The 22785-nt window shown below is 36.0% G+C and overlaps 1 protein-coding gene across 1 annotated transcript in view; it reads right to left on the bottom strand.

Moving 5' to 3' along the window:
- Positions 1 to 431: 431 nt before the first annotated feature.
- Positions 432 to 22785, bottom strand: part of ROBO1 (roundabout guidance receptor 1) — a gene marked incomplete at its 5' end in the record, with an annotated part of 448967 nt that continues 426613 nt past the window's right edge. Inside the window, 5 exons of the mRNA XM_081087409.1 lie at positions 432 to 2090; positions 3660 to 3856; positions 9599 to 9907; positions 17952 to 18104; positions 21338 to 21744. Of these exons, the coding sequence (XP_080943535.1) occupies positions 2076 to 2090; positions 3660 to 3856; positions 9599 to 9907; positions 17952 to 18104; positions 21338 to 21744 (1081 nt within the window). The 3' untranslated portion in view covers positions 432 to 2075. The remainder of the gene's footprint in view (positions 2091 to 3659; positions 3857 to 9598; positions 9908 to 17951; positions 18105 to 21337; positions 21745 to 22785) is intronic.

Below are 22785 nucleotides of genomic sequence, written 5' to 3'. Positions count from 1 at the left end.
TCACATGAATTTGTAACAAGAAAGCAGATAGTTACTGATAAATATTTTGTAGTTATATAATTTACTTGTTGTCAGGACACAAATGGCTCAAACTTTACAAATCTGATTTATCGTAGTCAAATCCTACTTCAGAAATAGGTTAACTGAAATTCAGATACACCTACATAAATATTTCAGAACAACCTTAATAGTAAAACCTTCCTCTCTGATCAAATGACTTTTAGGTTTCCATTTATCTTACATCTTTAATTTCAGTGGAGAAAAGGAGCATTTTTCCTTACTATAAAAAACAAAAACCTGGTTGTTCATAAAACAGAATGTTTAACGATCTGATAATACAGTAGTGAAATGTTAAGACAGCACACCTTGTGATTAAATGGGATAATTTGATCACACAATGAAAAAAAAGAAATCAACACAAGAAAGAATGATGTATTTGAGAACATTTTTAATAAATAATGTGACAAAATTACTTTTTTGATTACTGGATTTTCAGTATGCAAAATTATGGCTAAAAATAAGAGGCTTCTTACATGAACATAATGAAAACATTAATCACATGGATTGTTCCCTTAGTACTGCACACCCTTTCTATGTAACTTTTCAATTATCTAAGTGAACACATTTAGTTTTTGGTGAATACCAGCTTTTTTTTGTGTGGCCCCGTTTTGTTTGGCTTTGTTTTCCAGTGGGTCAGGCCTGATACCTGTGTAGGAAAAAGTGTACATTTTTTTCTTCAAATAGCACCAATTATAAAGTCAATAAAATTTATATAATGACAAAAAAGGACCATACAGTCAGAGGGCATCATTTGGCAAATCAAAGCACATAATGCCTCTATCTGAGCTTATAAGGAAATCTTGTAAGTTTCAACATTGGCCACAACAAACTTATATCTCTTTTTCCTTAAGTCCAGGAAAAGTTAGAACCACTGGGGTTATGGCCCACAATAAAGTACGCACGTTACTTCACCATCTGTCATCATTCAAATATTCCAAATACAAACATAGAGCATTAACAAAACAGGTTAAAAACGCTTCTCAACATTTTTTTTCAATAAGACAAAAAAGGTTAATAGTTACAATGGTTTACAAATAAAGTTTAGTGATTGTGCTTTTAAAACCAAAAAAAAAAAAAAAAGTTTAAAAAACAGTGCATTACAAAAACAAAAATCAGACTTCCTTAAGTGGCACTTCTGAAAGTTGAACTGACACTACCAGAAGAAATTTAGGCCAGTTAGAATAGGATGTTCTTATTCAATTGGTCATTAAAAACATCCATTTGTTTGTAATATGCAGTTTTAATCGGTTTTTGATTGAAAAATAGAGTAAGGTTTTTGCTAGGCTTACTTATGACAATGACTAGACAACCAGAGATCCAACTGGCTTCCCCCTACTTATCGAAAAGACGAACATTTCCAATAAGAATATACTTCAGTGATTGAAATGAAGTGAAAAAAAAGTATCACCAGGGGTTGCAAAGAGAATATATTTACAATGTTTCTACCCCATTCAAATTAATTGTGGTTGTTCTGCATTTGCTATATTTTTATTTTCTCCCAGGGAAGGGTGGTATGAAAGACTGATTTTAAAATCACGTGACAATGAAGTATGTTTTAATTTGCATTAGCAGTTGGTTATAGAAAGATTATATCTTCAGAGCCCTTGGCATGAGGTTGATTAATCAACTTTGTATCTTTGATCAATATTTTGCTATAAATTGGCTTGGTATATAAGCAGTGCAATGCCATATCTCAGGGGCAAAATGCAGAAGAACTATTCTGTTCCCTTCTGCTGGCTGATGACGGAAGCAAGAATTCAAATACTTCCCTTGCTGGAAGTAAGTGTAATGGTTTGTTTCAATAGTGAGAGGACTAGGGTGGTTCTTCATAGAGATAGGGATCAAACAACAACAATAAAACCCCAGTAAAATTTTTAAAAATGGTATTCCAGTAAGCGGACAATTTGTACACTCTGATTGCACTGAACATTTTATCTGGCGTCATGTGTCATCAGACATGAGGCATCTTGAGTGACAATTTTCACATTAGATCTCACAAGCCTCTCTGGTTGTCTTCAGCTTTCAGTTTCCTGTAAGAGATAAGTTCTTTTTAAGTTTGAAAATAAATCTTAGAGTATTATATTTACATGGTTTTATTCTTATGGTTTTTGTTTTTCATTCTTTCACTAGCATACATTGGAAAGAGCTCATGGCAACCGATTCATTTGTCAGCTTTAATTGGTTTTGAAAGCAAATCCAATAGCTCTGTAACAAGTACCAACTGCGTTCCACACAGTGTCTCTGTGTTGCGGGTGTGGTGCTGGGGAGAGAGGAGCAGTAGTAGGCTGAGTTCTCTACTCCTCCTATCCCAACTTAGCATTATAGCTAAACTTTTACTGGTTTTAAATATTGGAGTCATCTATATACTCATCTATATTCATCCCACAAAAGGGCTCTTCTTAAAAAAACATAAAAACAACACAACACTTGAATAGCAACTTCTATAACAGTATTTGCAGGAGGAAAGTATTCTTATTCTAAACCTCAAAATCCAACTACATTGTGCATGATGAGAAATTTAATCAAATATAATTACTTATAATTTTAATCTTGTATTATTTGAAGTTACAGTTTAACACTCCTTTAACAATATACTTGTGATTAAATATACAGTTGACCCTTGAGCAACATGGGTATGAGCTGTGTGGGTCTATCCATACACAGATTTTTTTTTTCAATAAATACTGTATAGGTATTTTCTCATCATTATGATTTTCTTAACATTTTATTTTCTCCAGCTTAATTTACTCTAAAAGTCTAACTTATAATATATATGGCATACAAAATATGAGTTAATTGACCACCCATGCTATTGGTAAGGGTTCCAGTCAACAATAGGCTATTAGTAGCTAAGTTTTGAGGGGATCAAAAGTTACACATGAATTTGTTCACTGCATGGGCAGGAGGGTTCGAAGTCCCTAATTGCCCCGTTGTTCAAGGGTCAACTATATCTGCAAAAAAAAAAAAATTGTCCTCAACTTGCTTTCTTATGAAATCGAGGAAACACAATCTTAAAATGGGAGGTGATTTTAAATATTATAAGATTGCCAACTCTGTCTGATACCTATTTATAGATTCCAACAAAAAAGTATATCTTTGACTCAAGAAATGTTCTCTTCCACATGGAAAAGTCAGTGTCAGGACTGAAGGTGAAAAATAGTGGGCCAAATCAGCTGGATTGACACTAGTGATCACTAGGGTGGTAGATAACACAGGCAGAATACCCTCACTCACATCATATAACTGTCACCTTACTGGGTTTTTATAACTTACTACAATACTATGAATTATAATTATTTTTAGATCAATAGTTCTTATATCCTAAGAACATGCTTGCCATGTAAATTTCTTATCTGAATACTTGTAGATGAATATGAACACTAGATCTAAAAGGAAACTATTATTACCGTTTAAAACTTTAGAATGCATTTCAAGAAAATAATTATTATTTTTTTTTTTCAGAATTACAGTTTCTGGCATCACTGATATTAGGATTTGTGATAAAAAATAACATTTCTATAGACTGATAGATGCTCCTGACTTTAAGGCTGATATAATAACTAGTCTAATGTTGAGAGATGAAAAAAAGTTATAGATACCTCTAATTCTTCATTATTATCTCCTCCTCTTTCATATCCTCCAAGAACTTGCATTTCTGCAATATTTCTTCGACCTACATTTGCTTGTTCTCTTTGTCTGCTTCCTGATCCCCTTGATGACATTGAGCTCGAAGAACTAGGATCTCTGGGATTATTGGATGTCGGAAAAGTAGGTCTACAGTAAGGTAGAATATCCTCTGTGTAATGAAATATGACAAGTGCATATGAAAATCATTGTACATCTTTGTTCTATAATGTATCACTCATGTTTATAATTCTGAATGGGGAAGCATCAATGTTTTTGAGGACTAACTAAAAACATTTTATAACAATAACAAATAAGTCAGCACCGGATTTTATAAATGAAAATAACAAATCTTGCTGTTTTCTTAGTAAGGGTTGGATTCCACTCAAAAGCTCTTGTCCACCTCAAAATCACTTGAGAACAACATCTTTAAAGAAGTAAACCAAACCTGGAGTCAAATTTGGTTTCCAGTTCTATATTTCACCATGTGATCTCGGGTCATTTCAGGCTTTAGTTTTCATTTTTCTAAAAATACCCTCGGGAGCTTTTAGTATTCATTTGAAAACAGAAGAGACAGTAAAATACCTATGTAAACTCTGAAGAATTATTCTAGGGCACTTAATAGAAACAATGCCCAGTCTCCTCTAACTTCAAAAAACAAGCCACTCCAGATAAATATCACATGATCTCACTCATTTGTGGACTATAATGAACAACATAAACTGATGAACAAAAACAGATCCAGAGACAGAGAAGCATTGATCAGACCGTCAAATCTCAGAGGGAAGGTAGGGGAGCGTGAGGGTAAGGGGGAGAGATCAACAAAAGGACTTGATGCATGCATTTAAGCCTAACCAATGGACACAGACAACAGGGGAGTGAGGGCATGAGTGGGGGGCGGCGGCAATGGGGGGATAAGGACATATATGTAATACCTTAATCAATAAAGAAATTAAAAAACAAAAAAAAACCCAAACAAGTCACTCCAGTTAACTGACGTCTCCTGAATGTCTATCTCCATACTCCTTTAAATCTGTTTCTAGTTCTGTTGATGCATCCTCCAACCACTCACTTCGCTCCAAAGCCTGTCCACTCTACCCTTTGGACACCAAACACATAAAAGAAACAATAACAACTCTTCTACATGTAGTTTTGTTTTCCTTCCCAAGTACGTCCTCTGTTGACCACATGGTATGAATGAAATCTGGTTTCCACCAAAGTTCTCTCCACGGAAAGGAGGACGGCTTGCCTGTAGCTCACTAACACCAGCTCTAACTCACTGTATAAAAACTTTCTCTTCTGGTGAAAGCCAAACCATATACTTATGGAGCCTGTTTAGGCTCCTTAATGCCACCTTTCTCCTTCCATTCTATTCATCACAACTTTCACTCCCGAAACAGACTTCTGACTCACTGAGGTTTCACAGTCCATGAGGACCACTTCTTCTGCAACTTAACTTCATAGCACTTGGTCTCCTATAACCTTCACCTTTTGTCCCTATGCAGCAACCTCTTTACCTCTATTGACTTTAGTTTTTGACAAACTACAATATGATAGAAGCCTTCTCTTGCTAAAAATTTTCCCCTTAAGCTTGTGTGCTACATTACTTAATACCTCTTTCGTCATTGCTCAGCAAAGCTTCTTGAAAAGTAACTTGAATTCTATTGGTAGATGCAACTCTCATTCACTCTGTATTCCAGGGAAATCTACTCATGCCCACATTACTACAATGAAACAGAAAAGTCACTGTTGACTTTGATAATGCTAACCATGCTTCATTCTTCTCTGGCCTTAATCTGGAAACCACTATCAACTTAAACATTACTACTCTCTTAGCTTATGGTCCTCCTTCCTTCTTGGCCAGACTTCTGTGGGTTTTTCTTAGGCAGTGCCTCTTACATATTGATGCCCTGCAGATTTCTAGTACTTGTTCATATACATATTCCCACTCTGGATGATTTCATCCATTCTCACAGACAATAACCTCTTCTGGAATATAACTGTCATGCGAGTGGGTATTTTTATCTGATTTTGTACTGATATACTATCAGCTTGACATATAACAGGTCTTCAATAAGCAGTTTTGAGTGAGCAGGTGAGTGGCTTTAACTACTATTTATTATGATGAATCATTCATTTATATTTCCAACCTGTGAACTATGCTCTGAATTTTAGGCTCCTACAGCCAGGTCAATTGAACATTTCCTCTTGAGTGTCCCTCAGACTCAACACATCCAACATTAATTTCATCATGCTCACTCCCCTGAGATTTATTCTTCCTCTGTATTCTCAAGCTTAGCTAATAACATCATTAATCATTAAGACATCAAAAACAACAAAAAAATGGAATTATTTTAGACTTTTTCTCTTCCTTCCAATAACCTTAAATGGACAATTCCACACATTCCAGCACATAACAAGTGAGGCTGATTTTTAACTCTAAAAAGTATCTTGAATTTTCTCTTTCAATGACCCTGTTCTCATAGCCTGGTTTATATTCTCTACATCTCCTGTCCGGGAATTGTAAATATCTCTTAACAAGTCTCTGCCCTTTGAATTATTCCATTCTAAACCCTCTCATTAAGCCGCTGTTTTCTTACAAGAACTGCGGATCTCTATGACTTAAGCTTACATTTACCTCAAGAGCGTCACCTTTACTATCTAGCGGTACTGAATTTCTTATAGTCTCCTCAATGTACCTCAAAGCTTTTCTCTCTTTTTTTTGTATTTTCTTTTACCCAAGGATGTGTTTTTATTGATTTTAGAGAGAGGGAGGAAGGGAGAGAGCGATACATTGATTGACTGTCCTGACCTGGGATTGAACCCACAACCCAGGTATGAGCACTGACTGGGAATTAAATCTGCAACCTTTTGGCATACAGGATTATGCTCCAACCAACTGAGCCACCTGGCCAGAGCTGTACCTGGAAGCTTTTCATGCTGACTTTCTCTGCCTGAACACTCTATCCACTCTTCTCACCCAAGCTAAATTCCACCCATCCTGAACACTCAGCTATGTGTCATTTCTACCAGGAAAGATCAAGAAGTTTTTCGTTACATTTCTGAAAAGATTGGGATAATTGTCCCCTCTCTGGACTATCAAGTATCATGACACCATGAACATTATACCAATTATGAATATATCTGTGAATCTATAGATAACCTGTCTCCCTCTCTGATTATAAGATCCTTGAGGTCAAGGTTCATGCTTATATATAAATTTCAGGACTAGTATGATGTTTAATAACACAGTTGATGTTTGATATAGGTAAAAATAAATTGAACCAATTGAGTAAATGTCCACCAAAAGACCAGACATTCTACTCTCTTTAATTAAAAACTATCATTTGTTACACATGTAAATCAGGGTGCCTCTTTCATTATAAATAATTATAGCAATGCATAGAAATATTAATTTAACGACCACAAAGGTCTATGGTTCAAATAAGACTTTGGGAAAGCAAGACATATAAAATAATAACTGGTCATATATAACAGTGTTTTCCATGGAAATAGGCTTCCTTATTTGTAGAGTGATTGTTCTAGTGTTCTTTCATTAGAAATATTTTTACAAGATAGAGGACAACTTAATTGAATTCGTGAAGATTGATAAAAAATAACTTAATCCTTTGTTCTAATTCTGCATATACCAAGGTCTCTCTGGGTTTATAAAATTATTTCCTGAAGAAAGCCAACTACTTGGGAGGGAGCTTGTTTATGAGCAGCAAATTGGTCCATACTTTCAGGAAAGATACAAAGCTAATAATTTAGAGCATGACATTTCGTTTATGAATCATAACTTGGAGTATAGTTACCATGAGTCAAAAATTCAGATAATCTTTGGCTTAACTGATAAAAAAAAGTTAAGTGTTTTAAACTGATATTGTGGTGATGTCACCAAGTACTCTGAACATGTAGTAGAGACATCTGTCTGAAATGCACAGCTTCACTCAGCACTTCACTGCCAAGTCTGGCCCTAGGTCAAGAGTTCAGGTTTCTGTCACAGAACAAAGTGCAACTGTCCTCTATATGGAAGGAAGTTGCTAACGGCCTGGTGCCCATAAAAAACAGAACAACAGATTGATGTCTGATCTTACCAAAATATATCTATTAACAGAGAGCAGTAAAGTGCCCTTTTATGCTTTTTAAGATTCATTTCCCTATCACTTTTTCCTGACTCCTTCATCAATAACCTTCCTTTTCTTGTATCTCTTCCTCTAAAATGTTTTTTTCTCCTTAGTCTATAATAATGTTCACATACCTTTCCCTAAAATATTCTCACAGATTCTGCCTTCCTGCCAAACCCTTTCCCCACCTTTTTTTCTCTCCCCAACCTTCTAAAAAGAGCCTGTGCTCACCATCTCCCTTCCACAATTTCCATTCACTTTCACACCCCTGCAGTCCGTGTTTTATTCTGACTACTTCACTGAGAATAGTTCTTTTGAATGTCACACATAAACAACGTGTTGCAAAATCTTTGTATTCTCCCCTACCTATACCGTGGGCCACCATTCACATTCCACTTTTATTTTTGTGGCATTTCATATTTCTTCCTATCTTAAAATTTCCTCCTCCATTCTTTCTAGGATATTATTCTCTCTAGTTTGGATACCTTATCTATTTTATATCTGAGTGGGTCCTTCTCAGTTTGCATCATAGAATTTTGTTCCTGTGCCTACTCTTTAAATATGATCATCCCTGACTACTGGTGTGCACATTCTCACAGAGTGTATTGTACCCATCTCTTTCCAACTTCGCATCCATTTCATATAAGTAGCTTGAAATCAGCCTTTTGGGGAGTAATTACGCAAAAGAAGCATATGGCTACAAATTAGGGTTTTGCTTTGTTTTCCTCCTAGAAAATCGATTACTATACATTAACCAGTATGTCGCTGTTGATAATGTGGCCTCTGTAATTCATGCAATTTTTACCTTTGTAATAGTTCTAACATCCTCTCTCTAGTTGTAACCTTTCTCCTGATCTTTAAACTTAGTTCTCTAAAGTCTTATTGATTTTTTTCCGTATCTGTATTCTTGACAGCATCTTACTCTATTCAAAACTGAAATTTTTTCCCCATCACATCTATGATTTTCCCTGTTCTGTCTACATTGCTTAACACAATTATGTTCCACTAATCTTACAAGCCATCTAATTAACACTTGAGTCACTTTTTTTTCCACTCCATTATTTTATTTTAGTTTTCTATATTCAATTAGTCACCAAGTCCTATGGGGCCTATCTCTGAAATACCTATGTAGGCTGTTCTCACCTCTTTATTGCACAACTGATTTAACTCAATACTTTCATATTTTATATCTAGAGTATTTTCAATTTTCTGATATTTTCATTTACCTGATTCTAGTCTCTTCCTTAACTATAACATGCTGCCAGTTATTTTTCTAAAGTACAAATCTGATTATATATTTTATTACTCAACATTATTTGCTGGCTCACTGCTGCCTGTATTATATATCTCAAACTCTTTAGCATACTATTCCTGGCCTTCTCAATCTGGCCCAGCCGCCTTTCCAGTTTTATCTTTTGCCATGTGTCTCTGGCCCCAATATCCTATTCTCCAGCCAAACTGGAAAGGAGTGCTCACTAAACATTCAATTTCACACTTCCATAATTTTTTCTACCTATTTCCTTTACTTGCACTTCCCTTCTCCCTATTTAATCTGTGGAAATCATGTTTTCTTTTTTTGGAAATATAACTCAAGTGGCATCTAAGGAAGTCTTGTATAATGTATTAGAATGAATTGTTAAAAATTATTTGGGTATATGCATATCTCCTCTTTTAGAGAGCAAATTTCTAAATCTTACTGCTTTTCATATCGCCCTAGAGAACCTAACAGCATGCCTTGCAAATATGTGTTCAATCTATATTTGCTTGGTGCTTAAATAAATCAGTACCTTGGATGAGATGAGTCTTTGCTGGTGGAAGGTCCCGTTTTGCTGCCTTGTTTCCGCGTCCTTTCCCATCATTTTGCTGTTCCTGTGCTTCTCTGGGTTCACCTGGATTTGTTCGCATTTCAGCAACTTGTCTTCCCTCCAATACTTCCCTCCCCTTATAATTGCCTCCTTTTCTATCTGATGATCTGTCTGTTCTTGCTTCTATACAGGGAAGTTTTGGCACCATGACAGGTCGTACTTCCAGCTGTGCCTTGGATTGGACAGTGGGTGACTTTATAGCAGGTGGTGGCACAGGAGGAGGTGGAAGATCTAAAAAGAAATGTTTAAAATAATGTAAAAGTCTGCCATTTATAAAATAAGCAAATATTAGAAATATCATTGGAATCACATTCATCTGGGACTAGAACAATTGAAGGCAACCAAGGAATAAGAAGACCAACCATTTTAATGTACTTTTTATCTAGCACAGAAATATTGATTCACAGAGCTGAGGCTTATAGATTATCTAGTCTTAGGGTAGCTAATATAGGCATAAATGCTATAATATCCCCAACCTCCCCACCACTACAGATCTTCCTAATTGATTTCAGCATAATGTTGCTGATTCCAAATACATACCCTTACTCCTTCAGACAAACACTTCAAATTGATTGAAGTTGGCACTTGAGTTGAGGCGTATTTGCTATCTCTAATCTAGCCTAAATCCTTTCTTATTTTGAACAGGGAAACTCAACAACATGGACGTTAAATTATTTTCCAACCTCCAAGGTAGATGTGACCAGAACCAGGACTAATGCCCTCAGATTCTTAATTTCTGGGTCAGTGTTCTTTATACTGTTTCATTCTATCACATACTTATAATCCACCATTCATTGATAGGAATCTCTTAACTTTGTATATGCAACCATAGGTTTTAAATCAAATAATCACTGGGATAAATATAGAATAATTTCAACTATCTATCTAGCATCTATCTATAGTTATAGCTATATGTTAATATGTTATATATATATAATAGAACATTATATATAATTCAATTTCTTATGTTATAAATACAATTAAAAGATACTTAAGTATAAAATTTGAAATTTAGAAAATTTATTTAAGTGGTATTATTTTTTTAATTAACTCTTATGTATACTCTAGGGAGGAGAAATATGTATCCTTATGATAGCTGGTAAGTTAGTAGAAGAATATGAAGAGATTATAGTTTTAGATATTTTTGGCTGCAATGTAGATGTTGGATTTTGAATCCAGTAGACTATTAGGTTGTTTTTAATAGTTCATAAAAATAATAACAGGGGATAGAACTATATTAGTGGCTATTCAGATGGCTGCTCAGATGTCTTTGACAGAGATTAAGGAAGAAAAGTCAATATTATTTAATAATCAGCCAAATACAGTAGGAAAGGGAAAGGAAAGAACCTATAAGACTTCTAGGGTTTTTGTCATAGTTGACTAGGTGGATGAGAGAACAATCACTGAAGATAAATAATGCAGGGATGAGGAAACGATGTTTTATGAAGAAACACTGTAACTTCAATTTCATTTTATTTTATTACTAGTGACCTGGTGTACAGATTTGTGTACATTGAAAGGAAATTATTAGAAGGTGGCCAGGGGGGTGGGACTGGGCGAGATGGGCCAGACACACCCTGGAGCCAACCTCCCGCGGTCCCTCCCCAGCGTTGCAGAGTGAGCGGGGTCCCTCCGGCAGGTGGGGTCCCTTGGCCTGGCCTGTGGGGGTTGGGCAGGAACCGGCTCTCCCACATTCCCCCAGGGGTCCTTGGTATGAGAGGGCATTCTGCAAAGTTGCTGTCATACAGGATGTGGAACACAAATGCAAGTGTGCAGTAACCAGATTCAGGGCTGACTGTGCCCCAGCAACAACATAGCCCACGGCTGAAGGTGAAATCACTCGGCCCCATAAGGAATCGGGCTCCCTCCTCTCTGGTTTCAGGGTGCGTCACCTGAGAACTGCTGCCGCCAAGACACTGCAGCTTGGCAGCTGCTGCTTGAGCATCTGCCCCCTGGTGGTCAGTGTGCATCATAGCAACTGGTCGGATGGTTGGATACAGCATATTAGCCATATATATATGTATATATACATATATATATTATTTTTTTAAAATATTTTTTATTGATTTCAGAGAGGAAGGAAGAGGGAGAGAGAGAGAGAAACATCAGTGATGAGAGAGAATCATTGATTGGCCACCTGCTGCCTGCCCCCCACTGGGGATTGAGCCTGCAACCCAGGCATGTGCCCTGACTGGGAACTGAACCATTGACCTTCTGGTTCATAAGTCAATGCTCAACCACTGAGCCATGCCAGCCGGAATGTATGTTCAATTTTAGAAGAGTGAGTAGGAGAAACCTTTGAAGTATATAGATAGAGATGTCCAGTAAAATCTGAATTTCAAGAAAGGCCAAAACCAGAGATACAGAGATTTGGGAATTATCAGCATAGTTATGTTCTTTCTTAATTCATGACTTTAGAAATGGTATTTTTTTTTTAATAAGCATAACCAATGGACGCAGACACCAGGGGGGTGAAGGCATGAACGTGAGTGGGGTCGGGGGGCAATGGGGGATAAGGACACATATGTAATACCTTAATCAATAAAGAAAGAAAATAAAAGAAATGGTAATGTTTTTACATTTAGATATTTAATGTCTATGTGATAGAATAAATCAACTAAAACATTTATAAAACATCTATTAAATGTTTAGTATTATAAAATTAACTATAAAATTTTAAACAAAAAATACATATTTACATGGTAAAAAATTTAAAAGTCTGTAAGATCTTAAAAGTATGACCCCCTCAAACCTCCCAACCTCCATTTCAAACACTCAATATGATTATGCAGAAATGATGTTTGACTAGTTTTTATATAGATCATTCCAGAAATTATTTATTCACATAAAACGGGGCTGCCAAGTCAAATAACATCAGGGAGCACCTTTAACTTCTGAAACTATGGGATTATATACAACACAATGGATGTCTGCCCACTGATCAAAAGTACCAAAATCAAATACAAAGGCTTTCTTTCTCATTAACATCAATAGAATTGTACCTCTTTTAGCTAATTGTGTAGTTGTATACATTTCCCTATATGTACATACAGTTGTATTTCTTCTTTTTAAAGTTCATATAATGCTCTATTTAATGAATATATCATTATTTATTTAGTCAATCCCTACAGAGAAATATTTAGGTTGTTTCGGATATTTTAGTATTACTGACAATGATCTACTGACTATCATTTACATATACCAGCATGAGAAGCTATTGAATATTAAAATTTTGTATTGAAAATTCTTAATAGCAAATTAAGGGTCCAAGGAAGCATCAATTTTAACCTAGTGTTTCTCATTCTTATATTATTTAAAAATAAATTAATCCTTATTTTGTCCCATAGGTAGGTTTAAATTTTTTTGAAATTAATTTTCTTTTGATATTATGTGCTAAAGCTAAGACATTCAAAATCATTGTAATGGTCTTTGGAAAAAAAAAAAAAAAACTTGAAGTACCATCTTATTACCAGTTGTTTTACTCAGGAATCCATTATTAAAACTTTTATTTACATTTTTGTTGTTGTTAGTTTTCATGGCTCACCATGTTCTTTTTTTCATATAAAATAGCCTCAAAGTTTCATCTAAAACAGTGGCCAAAGTACAGCCAACAGCACTAATTTTCCCCAGATTCTAGAAATTCAAATGATTTTAGTTTTACAACATATATTGCCATTGTCACTAGTGCATGACTTTCGTCCTCTACTACTTAAAAAATAAATTTAAAAAATAATACTTAAAAAGATGTAATATCATGAAAGCACCTGCCACATCTGCTACTTGTTTATGAAAAATAACTAAAAAGAGAGTGTTCAAAGAAAGATGACACCACATGGCTTAAAGCCAAGAAACCCAACACCACGGAGTCCTGAAGTTCAGACTGAAACTGTAACTTGAAATGGGAAGAGGGGAAAAGTCTAATTCTGAGCATATCTGGAAGCACAGGGAAGAGTGCCTACAGTCTCATTTCTATACTGTCTGCTTTCTATACACTTAAACTAGATTGCAAGCAGATTATCAGGAAACTGATGACTGCCAGTCTCTTCAAGTCAAAAAATGTCTGGGCTTCAAAGATATCAAAACTGATGGTAATATATGACTCTCAAGACAAAATCTATTACAAGATGCTTTATATAGGTGCTATCTATAAAAAAGGTAAAAAAAAAAAGAGAGAATCAGAGAACCCAATGGTTATTTTAAAAGTTCTAACTTCCTGTATATAATTGCTACTGTATCTAACTGATAATTATGGGGATATGCTGGGAGTTTTTATTTCTTATATAAGCAGATTACCAAATAAATTATTTTTAGGTGTTATAAAATAATTAGAATCAAATCAGAGATTATCATAGTATAAATAATTCTGTATTTGATGTAGTGATAAGTAGTGCTTTCATCCAATTCATACCACTAATAGCTCAAACTGGATTTAACAAATGGATCATGAACCGGTTATATTTATGTCTAGGCTCTTTATATAAAGAAGTAAAAACTATTCTTTACACAAGACTCTCCAAATACCAGTATAATGCATGCAAAGTAGTATGTAGGAGCATGTGCATGCAGACAATTCTACTGCATTAACTTGCTAAGGAGACCAGCACTCTATTTACTTAACTGCCTAAAGTCCCAAGACCTTGTAATTAATGATAAATCAAGTCAAAATAATGTCATTCCAAAGAGGGTGGTGAATTTATAATTTATGAAAAGTACGGCTAGAGAAATAATGTAGACTTGGTTTTTAAATCAAGTATGCAAATGCATTGGAAAGGGTTGAAAAGAGGGGGTGGGAAGAATCTATTAGAAAGTCCTAGAAATGCACTTATGCTTGGTTTTAACTTGATAGGATGCTGACTGATAAATATTCATATATTTTCATCCTACCCTTCATCTGGATGAAACTTGTAAGTGGCAAATTTGAAATAAATAGTTAGATTATGCCTGTCACTGTGACTATAGCGTGGAGCACTTGGCTTTGCACTGGGTTCTTCCTGGGTTCTTGCTATGAGCAAGATATGGTCACAGTGTCACCAATCAGGGGCTAGAGCATTGTTATGGGCTAAATTGTGTCTCCTCAAAATTCCTATGTTGAAGTCCTAACCTCCGTACCTCAGAATGAAACTATTTGGATTTAAGGTCTTGAAAGAGGTAATGAAAGTAAAACGAGATCCTTAGGTGGGCACTATTCCACTCTGACTGGTTTCCTTATAAGAAGATATTAGGACACATACATACATTGAGGAAAGAAAAAGTAAAGACATAGGGAGGAGATGGTCATCTACAAGCCAAAAAGAGAGACCTCAGAAACAAACCCTGCCAACACCTTGATCTTGGACTTTTAGCCTCCAGAGCTGTGAGGAAATAAATTTCTGTTGTTTAAACCATCTAGTTTATGGTACTTTGTTATGGCAGCCCCAGAAAAGTAAGGCTAAAAGTCCAACAGAGCTTACTGACAAAAATCACTACAAATTACTCGTCATCACTGCAGACATAGCCACACTTTATCCTTCTTTATGGAGTTTACAAAAATTCTGCAAAAAATTTATAATTTAAACAAAATTTTCTTGGTAAAGATGTTAAAGTCTCAAGACTGATATATCATTTTCTGAAAAGAGTTCACATAAAAAGTCTATTGACAATAATCAAACTCATCCATCATAGTTAATGTATATTTAATGATTAAAAAGCAAAAATTATAAAAACATACCCTCCATGTTTTGCTAATAGATTTAATTCAGATTTTAACAATTGGTAGCTCTTTCAATTATATCCTCCTCCCCTTTCTCTCTTTTAAAAAAACATATTTTTGTTCATTTCAGAGAGGAAGGGAGAGGGAGAGATAAGCATCAATGATGAGAGAAAATCATTGATCCGCTTCCTCCTGCACACCCTCCACTGGGGACTGGAGCTCACAACTGGGGCATGTGCCCTGACTAGGAATCGAACTGTGACCTCCTGGTTCCTAAGTCAACACCCAAACACTGAGCCACACTAGCTGCCCCCCCCTTTTTTTTAATAATTGTACAAACTGTGTCTGTCATTGAGTTTCTTCATGAAATAGTCTGAGTATTTTTTCAGAAAATGCATTATAGTAATTTGATAAAATAATTTCTGAGAAAATTACTTTTGTTTCAATGTCCATTGTTTCAATAACCACTGTTATCAGGAATATGTGCATTTCTTCTATTTGGTGCATTAAGAAGAATATGCATTTACATAATTTTAGCAATCAATATGCATTATGTGGTATATATAAAATAACACATAGTTTTGTTATTTTTGTCTTTACCAAATTAGAAAGCATCCAGAATTAAATTTAAGACTCGTTAGGACAATAAACATAACTAAAAAATACTTGGTTATCAAAATGCTGAAAGGAAGTGAAAGGTAAGATTTAAAAAGTAGCTTTAGTCATATCTCCATTTTGTCTGTTTTTGTGACTTTGAAAAAATAAATATCATCTTCTACATTATAATATACACTATGATAATTTTACATAATCACTTTAAGAAATAAACAATTAGAAATCCAAAAATATTTCAAATTAACTTTTGGCTTTACAAATATTGCAATTATTTCATTGTTATTTATTTCTAAAATAGACTTGAAAAAACTTGGGTGCTTCATTGTTCAGTTTAATAGTTATTATTCTGGGATTAGTAAGAATTTAAATTTAATTATTAAATATGCTGAAATAAGTACTACAGAATGTGGGACAATACATATAGATCACAATTTTCAAGCACAGTGCAACTTATAGCTATAAATTTATGCTATGCCCTTTAAGTTGGCATTACATTATTTAAAGTATTTTTAAAAAACATCACTCAATGCCAGAAGCCTCTCAAACAAGTATAAATAAGAGGCAGAAAGAGCTACACACAGCTCTAGGCCAGATTTCCTCCCTTATGAATTCAACTTGGATGTGTTTACATCAAGGTTTGATGCTTGACCCAATTTTCAGTTAGGGGCATCTCTCTTCTAGATAATAAAACGAATACAATAGCTATAAAACTTGGAAAATGCCATTAAAGGGGTCCCATAAATGTAAAAGTGCTGATAGAGTTTGGCGATTTATACCTAGTGCTGTCCCTTCACAGAGGCAAACATGCACAAAGCCACTGTAATAACCCTTCAAAAATCAGATAATATTCTGGCAGCACAGCTTTACTGACAAAAGAGTCCTGGGCAGCAGCCAGGAGGCCAGGTGTGCCAGGTCCTGCCAGTATTTAATGCAGCCTAATATCAGATAGACGCCAGTGAGCGAAAATACTCGGCGTAAAATAGAGATAACAGCATGGACAGCCACTCATTGCAAAATCACTTGTGCTCATCATGCTGTGAGCTTTGTATTAAATTTTTCTGTCAAGTGGCAGGAATCACGGGGAGAAGTGCCTCAGAAAACCCTGCTTGTAACCTTGGATAAATATCTATAATATTAGGCTTTCATATGATAATGGCAAATGATGCCCTTTTGAAAAATTGCTGACTGGTAATGAAAGTCCTAATCAGATTGCGGTGGGGGAGGACCGGGAGGTAGGGAATGCTGCCTGTGACACCCTTCTTCCCCCGCCCCTTCAGCAAATTTAGCGAACTTGACAGGATGGGTGAGTCTGCAAGAATTTATCTTACATGAGTTTCCAACAAAGCCCTTGGGGTTGTTTTAGAAAACAAGAAGGTGGCAGTTTAATAAACGCTGGGCCACCTGAGGCACTTTCATTAAAGACTTTTTTTAGACAACATCCCAATGTTTGCATTATTCTCCTGAGCGCCCTTGTGAATACAAGCCTTAACTCTTCAGTGAGAGTCGGTACTGTATGTAAAGGCATGAAGAAAGATGATTCGGCTTTGCCTCTTGGTGTACAACCTAACTGTTGGTAACACTAGGGTTAGGATGAATATTCATATGAGTTAATTGTCTTCTATTCGAATGCAAAATTCCACATGGGGGGAAAATGAGAACACTTTGAAAGCTTTATCAATGAATCTGATGAAATTTTACACTATACCATGAGTTCAACTACATTGATGTCTACTTGTTTGATAGCTTTAAAAAATATTAAAAGTATCCGTTGTTTATCAACTTATTAGAAAACTGCAAGGACCAGAGAGGCCTGACAAGATACAGAAGTCAATCATTCCTATAACTACTATAATGCTTACTGAGAATGAATGCTTAATGTAATTCTAATGTCAGTAGATGTGTTTTCTAGTCATGAAGAGCCGGATAAATGTGTGAGATTCATAGATGTTGTCATCCTTTCAATGGACTTACCATCTGTGTAGGCTTCTCTGCGCAGATGTCCTGGCTGGTGTTTTGGTTTCTTGGCTGGCCTGGCCTTCTGCATCACAGCGGTGCTCATGTTGCTGTCCGTAGAAACAGGACTTGTGGGCCGAGGGCACTGGGATGCATGGAAGTGTCGGCGGCCTGAGAAAAATACATCAGAGTCAAGCTCATCAATAAATTGTAATAATAATAATCATGAAAACTAGAAAGATCCCTAACTTTTAAAAAGCTTTAGTAAACAATTTTAGCAAATAATAAGATTTCTGACACTCTGCTTGCACTATCCATTGGGAAAAATACTTTAAGGGCATTTTCAGGCTGTTTTTTTCCCCCCACAGTACTTTTATCCTATTCACTTTATTTTATTAAAGAAAAAACATTCCAATTATTTTTTGCAACAAACTGCACTAAAATTATTGCTAAATATATACTAATTAAAATTTTCATAAAACACTCAATGTTGCTTTCTCAAGGAATAGCCAGAGTCCTTAAGAAATTCATGTACTCAGAATGAACAATACTAATTAAATCTTCTATTTTAATTAAATATGTTTGTTATTCTTTGAAGATAGATTCCCAATATCTTAATATATTCTCTAGTATCTTCTCTTAAAGGGGCTTGGTATAAAGCTAACTCAAATATTTAGACCTATTCAAAATACTCACACCTCTTTTTTATTACGAGATAGAAACTTGCAGATTCTGGATACTTCAAATGACCCCACCTGAGACTTTTATTTTTCTCAGTAGTGGCAGAGGTGGGTTTTGATTATAAGTATACCTCAGAGATACTGCAAGTTTCATCCCAGGCCACCAGAATTAAGCAAGCATCACAATAAAAGGAGTTGTAATCTTTTTGCTGGTGGCAGGCTTTGCCTTCAGTTTGTAAAACACACATCAGTGAAGAGCAGCAATACATGGAACCACAATAAAATGAGGTATGTCTTTATTTGGTTTTGGAGAGACAATATTCACAATCAGATCAGATGCAGGTGAGTGCTCTTTAGTCTCTGGCTGTCTTACAGAGATGTTGCATTACAGTGGCACCACACACACATTTAATCCATCATGGCAATGGACATCCATTGGCCCTGTACTTGACCCTCACTATTTTGGTTTCTAGAAATTTCAAAGACACAAATCCAGAACTTTTTGTTGTACCACAAGAAACTTCCAACAGACCTAAACATGGTTTTTGACTATAAATAGGAGAATCCACATATAGTGAAATCAACATATTTAAAGGTGCTAAATGAAGCATATAAATAAGACATGAATGCGGCCAAGTGAGAAGCAATGTGATAGGATCATTCATTCACATTAACTTAAGTCATATGATATGCAGCACCCTTTCCTGAAAAGAACATTTTAATAGGCAGATACCAGTGCACGTTTAGTTCATTATAATTATGAGCCAAACTAAAATCAGGAGTGCTACTAAATTACAATAAGATATTATACCAAACTCTCTTTAGCTATGATGGAGACTATTACAATTGAAGTTACATATCCATGAAAAGAGAGAATTAGGGTTGAGAGTAAACCCATTATTTATTCTATTATATAAGGCCATCTTCTGCTATAGATTCTAAGGCATAAGGTCTTTTCAACTTGAATATGATGAATTTTTAACGTATTTCTATGTTTCATTGATTTAATGAACTGAAACACACCCTTAATGCAATCTGAAAGCACTAGTTTGAGATGTTTAATTTTATTTTTTATAGAAGATTAAAAATAAGGAGAAACAAATGTTACATATAAAATTAGAATGTTATATCTGTATTAGAAAAGATAGGTAGGTTTGCATCTTATTACATTGAGCAGTTACTGGGATGGGGGGAGGAATTTTGGTTGCATATAGACCTGGCTGAAATAAATATACATTCTACTAGAATAGGTTGAAAGATATTAGACATGTTTTTGCAACATATTTTTGATAAATAATATATAGAAATAATTTTGTGATGTGAGTTAAATTTTCTTTGAATATATTCTACACTGATAAAAATTAATGACCAATTCAATATATGAAGAGAACATGAAAAATTCCCAATGCAAAGTAAACAAAAAAATGGCAATTCTTGATTTGTTGTGATAGTCTTTCTCTCTTGTTGACCACATTATTTTACTCTTGACTACCAGAAATACACACACAATATGTATGAATGTGTATATGTATATATCCCATTCTATTAAAAAATCATGTGATAAATGTATGATTTAAATTATTTTAGTAACTATTTACTTTTTAAACAGGGTCAGGAGTAGGAGATAAACAAAAATGGGTTAAAACATCAGAATGGTTATATGGTTATTAAAAACAGGCTACTGGCAATAAAAAGGAAATTATATATAGAAAAATATATATGACTAGAGGCCCGGTGCATGTAATTCGAGGGGAGAGTCCCTCAGCCCGGCCTGCACCTTCTTGCAATCTGGGACCCCTCGGGGAATGTCTGAATGTCCTGTGGTAATCGGACATCCCTCTTGCATTCCGGGACTGCTGGCTCCTAACCGGTGGCCTTCCTGCCTTCATCATCATCCCTAACCACTCGCCTGCCTGCCTGATCACCCCAAACTGCTTGCCTGCCTGCCTGCCTGATCACCCCTAACCGCACTGCCTGCCTGCCTGATCACCCCTAACTGCTTGCCTGCCTGCCTGCCTGATCACCCCTAACCACCTCTGCTTCAGCCCCGCCACCATGGCTTCATCCAGAAGGATGTCCCGAATTACTTCCAGAAGGTCATTCAGCTGTCCAGTCTAATTAGCATATTACGCTTTTATTATTATAGATTGCTTGGTTTAACTTGAAAATTATTAGATTAACAATATTTACTTTATGTATGGAGCATATATATGCTTGGAATTGTATGTCTATTACAAACATCTTTATATCTGCCCAATTAAATTAATATTCTAATTGAGAATGAAAAGAATGGGGGTGAAAGAGAAATAGCCCCATCTCCAATGGTCCCTCCTGGATATTAATCTAGTTCTCTTAGGGGATTTCAAATTAAATGGGATAAGAATTTTTTGATGACTTTTGACACCTTAATAAAACCCCTATAATACAAACCTCATTTAATTATCTATATGCCTAAATAAATAAAATATATATTTGTTATGACTATCTTAAAAATAATAACTTCCAAGGTAGCTTCACTCACATTATATATGATTTATTTAATGGGAAAAACAATATTTAAAAATCCTTGTCAAGAAAAAGAATCGAGCTATGTCATATTCTTGGACCTTCACTTCCTTAGGCAGAAAAAAGAGAAGCGTAGTGAGAGGGCATTTCCACAGGACATTCCAGGAGATGCCCAGCCACTGATATATACACGTTGGTTGGTGATTAGTGGTGGCTTACCCGCGGCGTCCTGCATTTGACGTCGGGCCACTTTCAGACCAGCGTACTCTGCAGCTGCCGCCACCGCCTGGGCGAAGTCGGCATCGGTGAAAAAAGAGCCGTCAGAAGAGCTGACGCTGGAGCGCCCGCTGGAAATGTTGTCCTCCTCTGAGGCCGAGCCCCAGCCGTTGATCATGGACCCGGTGACGGAGCTCTCCAGGTCGCCGACGCTGGAGGCAGGGGTCTGCTCCAGCCCACGCAACAAAAGCCTTCTGGTCTGCATCTTCGCCACTTCCATGTCGGCTTCGTCTTCTTCCTCTTCTGGCGCATCCGTGTCCATGTCTGAGACCAGGGGGCCTGAAATGTAGCCGTAGGTGTGCGGCGGGGAAATCGGCCGTGGCGGTGGCGGGGGGCTCACAGGCTGCCGTCTGCAGGAAGACAAACAGGTATGGCTCAGCTCCCAAAAGCATGTATTAACCAAGAAACTCACAAGTATACCCACTTTATCTTCGCTTCTGTGGATCTAATTTGTTCAGAAAAAAACAACTGGAAATCAGAGTATGTCTAAGTTTTGAGTTGTAAGAAATTTACCTCAAAACCAGTCATTTTTAACCAAGCTGGACTATTTTTAATTTTTTTTTAAATCCTCATCTGAAGATATGTTTTTATTGATTTTAAAGAGAGAGGAAGGGAGATGGAGAGAGAGAGAGAGAGAGAGAGAGAGAGAGAGAGAGAGAGAGAGAAACATCGATTGGTTGCACACTCTGCAGACCAGGGATCAAACCCATAACCTGGGTATATGCCCTGACCTGGAATCGAACCCGCAACCTTTCAGTGTACAGGACAATGCTCCAACCAAATGAGCCACACTAGCCAGGGCCAAGCTGGATGATGTTTTGATTAAAGTTTAATATAAATACACTCAGCTATCTATAAGTCTCCTCAGGCTTTAGCATATGGTTAGGTTCAATTAAAAAAGGGGAAGTAGTACTTATTTTGACATTGATGTCTGTGTGTTTTTCCTAAAGCATACTGGATAATTATTGGTAGCTTATTATTACCAAAGACAACAGACATCAGTCTTGAAGCAGACTATTCCATAAACATATAAACATGTTCCTTTCGCTTTCTTTCATTGCCACCCCTATCATTTTAGGTAGACCAATTCATTTTGACCATAGACAGTAGAATTTTTTAGGATTAAAAATGTATACATTCAGCATATGACATAATTTCCTTAAGATTTCATTCTATTTTTTAAAAAGGCTATGAGCTTGGCCAGTGGGCTCAGTGGTTGAGCGTCGACCTATGAACCAGAAGGTCACAGTTCGGTTCCCAGTCAGGGCACATGCCTAGGTTTAGGGCTCTACCCCCAATGGGGGGCGTGCAGGAGGCAGTCGATCTATGCTTCTCTCTCGCCATTGATGTTTCTATCTCGCTCTCTCTTTCCCTTCCTCTCTGAAATCAAT

This window comes from Myotis nattereri (assembly GCF_964212035.1).
Source record: "Myotis nattereri genome assembly, chromosome: 3".
NCBI lineage: Eukaryota > Metazoa > Chordata > Mammalia > Chiroptera > Vespertilionidae > Myotis > Myotis nattereri.
Note: the sequence above shows the minus strand (reverse complement) of the source record. Positions and strands in the feature narration are given on the sequence as shown.